This window comes from Rhipicephalus microplus, chromosome 4, assembly GCF_043290135.1.
Source record: "Rhipicephalus microplus isolate Deutch F79 chromosome 4, USDA_Rmic, whole genome shotgun sequence".
NCBI classification, from domain to species: domain Eukaryota; kingdom Metazoa; phylum Arthropoda; class Arachnida; order Ixodida; family Ixodidae; genus Rhipicephalus; species Rhipicephalus microplus.
Window position 1 is genome coordinate 223,546,289 of NC_134703.1, and position 11,402 is coordinate 223,557,690.

Here is an 11,402-nt window from a genome sequence, read left to right on the forward strand (position 1 = left end):
AAGTGGGAGCGTAACCTCCGGAGGGATGACAAGCCTCTGACCGAAACATCAGCGGTGTGCGAACATCACTTCGAGCCAAGATATATTCTGCGCGAATATGTGCACGTGATAAATGGCTGTGAAATGCGCACTCCCCGAGGAAAACCGTCACTGGTGCCTGATGCCGTGCCAACGCTTTTGCCAGATTGTCCAGCGTACCTTTCCGTCGCTGCGCCCAAGCAAAGACCCGAGAGAAGGAAAGCAGCCAAACCTCCTGAAGGCGCAAGCAGAAAACGCCGCAGGCCTGATGCACCTGACGAAGTGTGCGACGGCGGTGAAATGGAAGGCATGGACTTTAATGCTGCCACTAGTGCGCGACTTTCAATTGAAGCTATTCGCACACTTGAAGTTCCTGCAAACTACTGGTGTCGTATAGAAGCAGTTGGCCACTGCGATCTAATATTTGTGACGACAGTGATAAGCAAGCGTACAAAACTGGATATTTTTCATGAAAAAGCTGTGTGCTTTATGTCCACAGAAGGAAAAATTGTAGCCCAAGTCTTCTATCAAGGTGTTTTGTGTCAAGAGAAACCCGTGCAATCCCTTGCTGAGGCCACATCCGTATTGGAAGAAGCTCGAGAAAGCCCTGTCTGCAAGGGAGCAATGTGTAAACAAGAATTCAAGCCGCTTTCCTCTCGGCTGACCGCACATCATCGAGCTGAAGCAAACACTGCTGGACGATCCGTGATCAGCGTACGCTGCTTCGGAAAAGTTTGTTCTGAAGGTAAGTAGACGTACAGTGCATTAGGATGCCCATAACATTACCACATTGCCTCAGGTATTGAGGGGTGTGATTTTAACGTATGCATTGTTTGTTCATTTGCAGGCTCAAGTTGTGCAGAATGCAAGTCCCTTAGGAAAGCGTTACTGACAAGAAAGTCGTACATTAACTGTCGTGTACACCTGCCTGTAAAGAAAACCCTTTCTTCACGACTGACGCAACAAAAGAAGAAGACAGCACGTCTTCAAAATCAGGCATGTGTGCTTAAGAAAAAGTTGAGTGTCATGCTTGCCAAGAATGTGGCAATCGCAGAAGAAGATTTCAATGCAAAAGTAGCTCTCCTACCAGAGAAGCAGCGTGAGGCAACTCTCCACATATTCAAAGCTTCTTCACGGAAGAGTACTAAAGGCATGATATTTTCAAATGAGTGGGTGCTCGAATGTTTGATTATGAAGCTGAAAAGTGCAAGGTTGTATGAGCACTTGAGAAAAGAAAAAATCTTAGTTCTCCCCAGTAAGACTACGCTTCGCAAATATTTAAAATGCTACAGAACTGGGTTTGGATTTAGCAATAAAATCTTTGATGTGCTGAAGCAAAAGACTTGCACTATAGACGAGTTTTTATGCCATGGAGGACTCATCGTGGATGAACTGAAACTCTCGGAGCACCTCTCAGTGAACAGTGAAGGCCGCATTGATGGCTTCGTTGACTTGGGACAGTTTACGTCTGACAAAGATAAGCACAGTGTCTGTGATCACGGTATGGTGAGAATTTTTGTGCCCTTTGTTGGCAAATGGACGCAAATACTCGCTGCATTTGCGACTCATGGAAACATAAATGGGAACCTGCTGACGAAGATAATGCTTGAAGCCGTCATTTTAGCTGAGAAGGCCGGACTCAAGGTTGATTTCATTACGTCTGATGGTGCCACTTGGAATCGGAAAATGTGGTCTGTGATGGGCATCAAAGCATCACTGACAGAAACGAAATGCAGCACATTGCATCCAGTGGACCCAACGCGCAAACTCCATTTTCTGTCGGACTTTCCTCACTTAATTAAGTGCCTGAGGAATGGACTACTAAGGTCGGACTACGAAACACCTGAGGGCCGGGTAAGTTGTTTTTGATCACCAAGCATGCTGTACAACTTTGTTGATACAATCTGTTTGTTTCTAACAGTTTCTCACTTTGGTATTCCTTTCAGGTATCTTTACAATTCGTACGCAAAGCTTTGGAACTGGATGGTTGCAGTGTCACATTGCAGGCAATGCATGGAATCACCGGAAGCCACACGAACCCCAACAATTTTGAAAAGATGAGAGTACCTTTAGCTTTTCAGCTTTTCGGAGAAAAAGTGATTCATGGTCTGCAGCTGTACAAGTCAGGAATTGAAGATACCTGTGGTGACATCACAGCTACACTAAAGTTTTTCAAGTAAGTGTCATCACATTGTGGTTTTATTGCGATTGCACCTTTCACCTTGCATATGACAGTCTGACTCTTGCTCACAAACACAGATTCATCCTGCTTTTGTTCATTTCACAGGATCATCCATGACCTTGTGCAAATGATGACTTCACGATTTCCAGCTGAAGCGCTGCGCCCAAGTTCAGCAAGTGTTGAGAAGCTGCGATCGTTTCAGGAGTATCTTTCATCATGGGAAGACCACACGAAGGGGCAGAAAGGATTCCTGAGCCAGTCAACAGCAGCTGGGCTGCGAGTGACAGTGTCAAGTGTGCTTTTTTTGCTTCAGTATCTCACTGAGAAACTAGGCTACAGGTACCTAATGACATCTAGAGTAAGCCAAGGTCCTGTTGAGCATGTTTTTGGCATTGTCAGGCAGTCGTCTGGATGTAACACGCACCCAACACCACAGCAGTTTATTAGCACTATCAACTGCTTGAGCTTCAACAATCTTGCTCACTCAGCTTCAAAGGGAAACTGTGAGCCTGCAGTGCTCCATGCCCTTCTACCCGCAAATTCAGGTGCTGAAAATGTTCCATCTGGTAAACAGCGCTTAATGGACACGTTTATAAACAGTGACAATGTAGCTGCCGTGCAGAGCTCGCTCCCACAGAGTGCGCCAGACCATGCGTCATGCATTATATCTGCCAGTGACAACCGGCTAACATTTTATATAGCAGGATATGTACCTAGAAAATGCCTACTGAAGTCTGGCTGCGAAGAGTGCCGTAAACTTCTTCTAATGCAAAAGGAGTCTGCTGAAAGTCTCAAACACCTTGCGCAATTGACACACATGAAAGACAGAGGTGGCCTGCTTTATCCGTCTAGCCTGTTGTTTAAGTTTGTTCATGATTTAGAAAAAGCCTTCACAACGTGTTTCAGTTTGCTGGAGCTGCATGCTGATAGCATACTCGACATTTTAAGCGAAGTTAAGGCAAAGCAAAAAAATGGGCTTGGTTGTGACCATTCTGAAGGCATTGCAGCTGAGGTCATCGTTTTTTACATCACTACTCGTCTGCATTTCCTAACTAAAAGCGTGAACCAGAATAGTGCTAAAAAACGAGAATCAGCCAAGCACCTAAAGCTCAGTAGATGTTAAGTTCTGCACATGTCCATCTCACGTGTCTTCTTTTTTGCGAATCCTCGTAATAGTTTTGAAAAGCTGTTAAACTAGTGAAATTTATTTTGTTATTTTGTATTTTTTTGTACTCTTCCAACCATCACAATAAATAAAAAGATGTTCCTGTTTTCATTTTCGATGCTGAGCACTGTGTCCTTACCATGACCTTCTATGTAATAAGCCAGCACCAAAACTATAGTGGAAGCGCGCCGTAAGCTTGTGATGGTGATGAGCAATCGCTTTGTAGCGAATGTTATTAGCGCGTGTGGTAAATATGAATATATATACATATATTCTTGGCCAAACTATGTATATACAAACCGCTGAGCCACGCAATAACTAACCTAGCAATTTTACGTTTGCATGAGCCAGGAAGCAAACACGCGCGTTAGAATTGACCATAGCTGCAACTCAGAAGGAGCCAGCGACGGCCGGTCAACGCAGCCGAAGCTCCTAGGAAATGGAGCAGTGGCGCCACCTCGCGCCATCCGTGTGAAAGGCTGGCGCCAGAGCCTGGCCGGTTGCACCACTAGAGTACTTCTAGTTCACTATAACTGCAATTTCTGATGTTGCCAGGTACGCAGAAGATTGCAGACGATTGGCCCATTCACTGACAACTGAGGACCAAGGCCACCAGAAGCTATGGCATGACACCGACCGACATCTCTCTACTTTCACAACTGGTGCTCTCGTTTGGCTCTGGATTCCACCGAGTACTTCTGGCCTTTCCTCGAAATTACTGGCACGATACCACGGGCCCTACCGCATTCTCGCCCGTACGTCACCAGTCAATTATGACATTGAGCCTTTGACACAGTCTCATGACTTACGCCGTCGTGGCCGACAAATTGTGCATGTGAGTCGCCTGAAGCCGTATTACAACCCCGCTATAGTGACTACGCCTTATGTCGACAGGTTGGCTACGCTATTCACCGGGGGCCAATGTAGGGAACTATGTGAACGACGACGAAGCAGCAAGAAACGGCAAGCCACAGTGTTGGTACACACGCGCGACCCGAGCTTGCGCTTGTTTTGTATTTTCGGCCTGTTGACGTTCCTCGCTGTTCTGGCGTTGCTTGGCCTTCCAGTAGGTTTATACGTAAATAAACTACGTGACAGTAGGAATGAAATATTTAAAAGAAGAAGAATTTAGCTAGGTATTTTTTTAGACTGATTGATGAGTTCCTCCAAGCAAAAAGAATATGTTCCGTGACTGGTGCCCAGCCCCAAAGTAGAGGTGCCAAAGAAAGAATATCCGATTTTTTTATTTTATTTATTTATTTTTATTTTCAGATTTACTGCCAGCCTTTAAAAAAGGCCTTTGGCAGGAGCGGGCAGAACAAATAAAAGAATACGAGAACATACGCAAATACGTCCACAAAACAACCGCAACAATGAGCGGGAACAAAATAAAAACAAAAAATATACAATTACGCAATCAACAAAGTGACAGCAGGTACTTTTAACAACTTGTTTGGTACCAAGCCAGACCTACACTGATAAAAACTATTAATAATATACAAGACATGACTGGAAAGAGCAGGAGAAATCTGGACCGAGGTGCACCGCTAAACAAAACAGAGCTACAATGTGACACACGCAACATCAACAACAAAAAAAGAAAAAAAAAAAACATCAGAACAACATTATTGTTTCACAATCACATATCAGTTTGCAGAAGTCGCGATACTAGGAAAGCGGAGTGACGACCAAGATACCGAAAAAATTACAGATAATCTGACAATGCTTTAGCAAAAGAATTTAGTGTAGTACAATCAATTACATTGGATGGAAGTGATATGATACTTTCGAACCCAGATTTCTAAGAGGTGATACTATGAATATTCAATGACGTGAACAAGCAACAGCTTCAAATGTAATGACTAATGGTTTCCTCCTCATTACAGAAGAGCACAGAGGAGAAAGTGCTAGACTTGTTCTATGCAGGTAAAATTTGAGGGAGGCAGCGTGGCAGTGAAATTTGGTAACAGCCGCTTCCATCATTCTCGACCTTGATAAATCGCTGCACCAGCCAAATAAGAAGTGCTTATCTTCTGAAGAAGCTGTTAATACAGGGTCTGATAAACTTTTTCTCAGTATTAGTGTGTAGAATCTAGTAATCGGGATATATGTTTTGACCGGTAAAACTTGAATGACTGGCGCAAAAAGCGGCGCCTTTGCTAAATCAGTCGTTTTATTTCCCAACAAACTTTTGTGCACTGGTACCTAAACTATGATGAAGAGTGCTTAACAGCGCAAACGACAGGAGGGGATAGAAGAGACGAAACAGAGCACTGAACTACCAACAGTTTATTTCTTGCGAAAGTATTCGCTTTTATACAGTCACCAGTTGCACCAGTCATGCGCGAAACACAATAATAATGCATAAGTACATCATACCGACAAGCAAAAGAACAACTTTTCTTTATCAGTGTACTTCGGCATTATCATTCCGTTTGGCGCATGACTGGTGCGACTGGTGACTGTATAAAAGCGAAGACCTTCGCAAGAAATAAATTGTTGGTAGTTCAGCGCTCTGTCCCGTCTCTTCTATCCCCTCCTGTCTCTTGTGACTCTTTATCATGTTATACTAACATGCGCAATATTACTGTCTCTTACCTAAACTAAATGCATACAGTGACGGCGATAATTGCAAATACTGTAATAGAACTACCTAATTGTCATAAAGCTAATATTGTGGCCATAAATTCAGCTGTAAAAACTGGAATAAAATCAGGCAGTCATAATAAAAAGGGTCACTCGAATTCAGGGCGAAATATTCCTATGCCACATTTTTCCTCAAATTTTGATGCTTGCGTTGCACTCACCACATTCGTTGGCCGATGCTCTTGTAACAGTTCATTTAAAATGTGGTAAGGTAATAATTTCGCATTGTTTAGAAAAATATTTCACTGATGATATCACTCACACACACCTTTCTTAGTGATTGCCCATGCAGCGAACGAAATGATTGACGACGCACTGCAGTCTTCGTTTCAATGAATACAGATCCTGTTTTTTGATGAATACAGTTCTCGATACAGTTTCTCTATCAATAAAGATCACCTAACGAACACGCACTCATGTTTGCTCACAAGCTTCGAGTGGGACATGCTGTGACCGAGCTAAGCCATCAATGACTACTGGGGCAGGAAAAAGCTGAAACGACTCTAGGAAACCAGACAACTAGAAACGGCTAGAAACAAAAATAACTCACGGAATAAGCTTTTCAATATTAATGTGAAAAATTTGAAGCATATAACTTTATCTTTTGTTTTTATGTTTTCCTTTATGCTATGTAATATATAAACGTTAGAGTTCACAGACTACGTGCAGCGACGTTTTAAAAATGTGTATATTTGTGCGTATATATTTCGTGCGTTCTTTGAGTTCTAGCAGCGCTGTAGTTTGTCTTTTATATTCTCGTCCCCGTTTTTGTCATGCTAATCTGCATTCAAGATTCAGCAGCATGTGGACCTTGTCAACTCGTGCTTGTCCTGTGTGTGTGTTTTAGTGCGTTCCTTCAACTTGAAAGTAGCGGGCTCCATATTTCGATCTGGTTGCCGTTCCTGGCGCGTGAGTCAGATTGTGTCAAGAGCATCAAATTTATGCAGATGGAGCTGGCGTGCGAGCTGAACAAGCCACTAGTGCTTCGGGAGCGGGCAGCATTTGATGCCATGGTGGATTTGCTGGCACGGAGCCAGCTGCCAGCGCGTGTTGTGCTGCACTGCTTTGCGGGTAGCAGCGACCAGGCAGCGGCGTACCTAGCGCGCGGCTGCTACTTGGGCGTTGGTGGCCAGCTATGGAAGGAACCAAAAGTCCTGCAGAGTGTGCCACCGGAGCGGATCTTGCTGGAGAGCGACAGCCCCTTCTTATGGCCCAACACACGTGCCCTGCCATCCGAGTGGCGCACGGCGCTGCAGCCTCGTGCAGTGCGGCTGCTCGAGCGCTACTGTTCCTTTCAGCGGAATGAGCCCTGCTGCCTGCCTGCGGTGCTTGAACTGACCGCAGCTGTGCTTGGAATTGGACCCCAGGACTTGGCTCTGCGAACCACGTACACTGCACTCAGCATTTTCGGCCTTGACTAAAGAGCATTTCAATACTTGGCAGATCTGTTTCGCTTTATGCCATGCTGTGATGGCCATGTCAAGATGTGGCCTAAGTGTGAAATCAATGTGTAGTTAGTTTCGTAAATGCATTTTTAGAAAATCCGTGTAATGAAAGTCACAGCTATGTTCTTTATTATAGCCTGTCTCATAATCATATCAGCTTTCGCACGTGAAACCGAGATGTTTAGTTGCTTCACGAGGCTACTACATGTAACTACATTGGTGCTTTTTCTGGAAACAGGAGACATTCGCCTGGTCCCATCCCAATTTGCCTCGGGATAATGAGTAGCAGCCTCTCGCGTGTGACGTCATGGGGTGCTTTGCTCTCAACCGCGCTGCGGCCACGGCGGCTTTTGTATGCAAATCGTATGCTTCAGGGGGGAATATTATCGAACAAACAGCCTCACAAGAATCAAGGAACGCCTACAAGGATTGTTTTCGAGTACAATTATCAACTTGTTTTAGTTCCGGAGCAAATGACCGGGCCAGAAATCCCCAGCATAACCGAGATGTGCTCCAAAGCCACCAACCGCATTGCTGGTGAAAAATTGAGACTATGTGTGAGTGTTCTCGCTTGTTGTCCACACTTTCTGTCATATGATACTAATTAGTTTGGGTGTTATGAAATTTCAGAAAGCGAGCCTTTCTCCAGCATCTTCAAGTATGTAAATAAAGCTTGCAAAATGTCGCGGCGTCTCATCGAGGGCAAGGTGGTATACGATGCAGGTCACGTTGTTGAATGCGTCATCGAGGCTGTTAACAGAGACAAAATCACTGTCCCTGTAGTCGTCCTGCTCTGTAAATTCATCACACAACGTCGCCCTTGTGATCGATGACAGTGAATGCTCGCTCTTCGTGCAAAGCAGCATGAGGCAATGTCTACATGTAACGTAACATAGAACACAGCATGGCAAAAGCAAGCTAGTTTCTGTTCACGTACGTGCCTTAACGGGAAACATAAAGAGTTCTGCTTTGCATAAAGTTTCTGTGCTGCCTCAGGTGAAAACTTTTATGGAGTGTGCACTGAACAGCGGCGGCAGGTATCACTTATGAATTTATGATAAGCTGTCCTATAGACGGTTTTTTTCGTAGGCGCCGCCATCTTGCTAGCGGATGGCCCTTTTCTGGTCTGGCAACCCATCTGGCATGCAGGAAGTTCGCTTGCATAGAAGATAAACGTGCGGCTGGGGGATATCATTTTCTGTTTGTTTTTATGTGGTGAATTTAGACTGATGTGATGCATGTTCTTTATAAAATGAATCTATGAGACGTACTGAAAACGTTAAAGTCGCTGAGGGTCAATTGTTTTATTACACATTGCCGCTAACGAGTCCGCTACTGTTGATGCAGTATATTTGAAGCCCCAACTTTGTGCTCGAAGAATGCGCTGTCCTTTAAGGTATTTTTGTTGCAGAATGAGCGACAACACTTTGAGAGCATAGTGAATATCTTTCTTGAGCTGTAGTCATCCACTTTTCTAATGAGATTTCTTTACGCCAAATTGTCGCATCGGCTACTGCTCTTGCATGAAGCTGTGCGTTAAAGTGTACTGGTTCTTCTTTATTTCCTGGCACTGGCAATTTTTACTAACTGCTCACTAACTGTTGTCTAAATTCTTTCTTAACTCTGAAGGAGTTCGTCTTCATTTCCTGGCACTGGCAATTTTTACTAACTGCTAAACAACTGTTGTCTAAATTGTTTCTCAACTCTGAAGGAGTGACCGTATCTTACTTGCTTGTTTGTTTTTACAAGTGTGCACTTAAATACAGCTCTTACATCAAAAAATGCTGACGGGCCTGCGTGTCCCCTTTTTATATTCTTTTTTAATAGCCATGTTTGAGCGACTCTCGGTGCCGCAGTACTTTGACCTGCAATAAAGATAAAAATGTTGTGTGGTGCTGTTTATCAGGGAAATATTGTCATTGTTAGAATAGCTGTAGGCTGCGTACCTTTCTTTCATAGCCGAGGTTGAGCATTGGTGCCGAAGTTGTTGTGGTTCGTTCGTTCGAGTGTACCCGCGGAAGGTACGAAGTTTTTCTTGTTTAAGTTTGCAAGCCATAGAAGTCGTTTCTCTTCGTCAACAGGAAAAGGATGCAACTTGAAGAGTCCACAGCCACAAAAACTCCGCGTCTGGTGATGCACATAGCATATTTCTTCTGACTGTAGTTTCCTTTTTTCAGTGGCTACTGCATCCAAAAACAACGCAGTGGTTCCCTGATGACCAATTCTTGGCTGTCATAGCAATTAAGAAAAACGAAATCCGCAGGTTGGCTTAATACACGGCAAATTGCTCGATAACGTCACACACACACTCCAAGCCGTCGCCCGCATGCCAGAGAGGAGGAATGTGTTCATTGCCTGACCGGACCTCGTCGCCCGATGCAACAATTTATTGGGGTGCGCTTGTCTTCATGAATGGAAGATCTGCACAGGCGAGCTTACAGAGGCTTACACACAAGTCATACAGAGGCCGTACCGCCGGCTTCTTGTCTAAAAGCCTTCGTGGCAAGTTTTGGGACGGCACCTGGTAGTAAGTTGCCTATGCTTGTAGCCTGCGAGCAATAAATAGCTAATGTAATGATGAGGCACTCAAACACGGTTACATAACCGAAGAGTTGCCATGTTTATTTAGGCAGGGTAAACCACCCAAAAACCGAGGCGGGTGTTTAGGTAGTTCCACCCACTCTTCCCCAAAATATTTAATTTTGCTTGCGTATACATGCGCACATACAAGCGCATACACGAAATACAGAGTTGAACCCTCCCCCCTTTTCCCCGAAAACATTTTTGGCTATGCTCTTGGTGCCTATCGTAGGTAGCAAAAGTCGCCTTGAACAAAGTGCTTGCTGCACACAATCGACGAGGCGCTTTTCCATTCTGAGCTTGACTATAGTAAAAGCTCGTTAACTCAGGTCTCATGGGGCCGGTGAAAATGTCCGAGTTAAACGAATTCCAGATTATCGAATGAATCATCAAAGCAAAAGCAAAATGTACTCGGCACAGACAAACCTTTATTTCATGAAAAATTGCATCAACTTAGTCTGTGTCACCATCGGAATTAGTGCTACAACAATCTTCTTCAACCCTATGTGGTGATGATGTGCACACTCGCTGTCACGAGAACTGATGCAGAACTTCGCGACGACAGCGACAGCTTCTGCGGCCTCCTTCAGGGGGTGCAATGTCTTGTCGACTCATCTTGAGTGTCATCATCGGAACAGTGATTTTGATCCTCTTCAAGCACATCCGATAATATTGTCACGGGTATAGAAAGATACCCCAGGCAAGGGTGCAGAAATGATGCAGACAGAATGAAGACGACGATATTGTTGTGGGGCTGTCTGAACTGCCCTCTTGTCCTGCATGCTTGTATACTGTGTGCAGTGTTAGCCCTCCCGGCGTTCACTTATTAAATACTCCCCGTTGCATATTTTTGGTGGAGGTGCTAGGTAACATTCCGACTCTGGATCTCCGTAGCGGACGTCTGCTTCGTCCAGCCACGATGCCTGAAGGCAGTGCACCGTCTGTTCAGTCTACGCCTGCTCCGTCACCTGTGATCCCTTCCTATCTTCTCAATCCAGATACATTTTGCAGCACCAACACAACTGACATTGACGAGTGGCTCGCCTTAGACGAGCGCGTCAGCAAGCAATACAGGTGGGATGAGACACTTATGCTGGCCAACATCATTTGTTACCTGCGAGGTACTGCACGCGCCTGGTACGAGACACACGAGGAAGACCTGACGAGTTGGGACATGTGCAAGCAGAAGCTCCGTGACTTGTTCGGCCGGTCAGTTGCTCAACAAAGGGCAGCCAGGCAGGAACTCGCGTCACGGGTTCAATCTTCCACCGAGTCGTATGTCACCTATATCCAAGACGTGCTCGCCTTGTGTCGGAAGGCCGACAAAGACATGACCGAACTAGACAAGGTCGGCAATGTGTTGAAA

At 44.9% G+C, this 11,402-nt stretch overlaps 1 protein-coding gene across 2 annotated transcripts in view; it reads left to right on the forward strand.

The window, feature by feature from the left end:
• Positions 1-9,358, forward strand: part of LOC119172476 (3'-5' ssDNA/RNA exonuclease TatD) — a 97,652-nt gene extending 88,294 nt beyond the window's left edge. For both annotated transcript variants that reach the window (XM_075894019.1, XM_037423593.2), the window contains exon 2: positions 6,959-9,358. In XM_075894019.1, coding sequence (XP_075750134.1) covers positions 6,959-7,432 — 474 coding nt within the window. In that variant the 3' untranslated portion in view covers positions 7,433-9,358. The remainder of the gene's footprint in view (positions 1-6,958) is intronic.
• Positions 9,359-11,402: the final 2,044 nt, after the last annotated feature.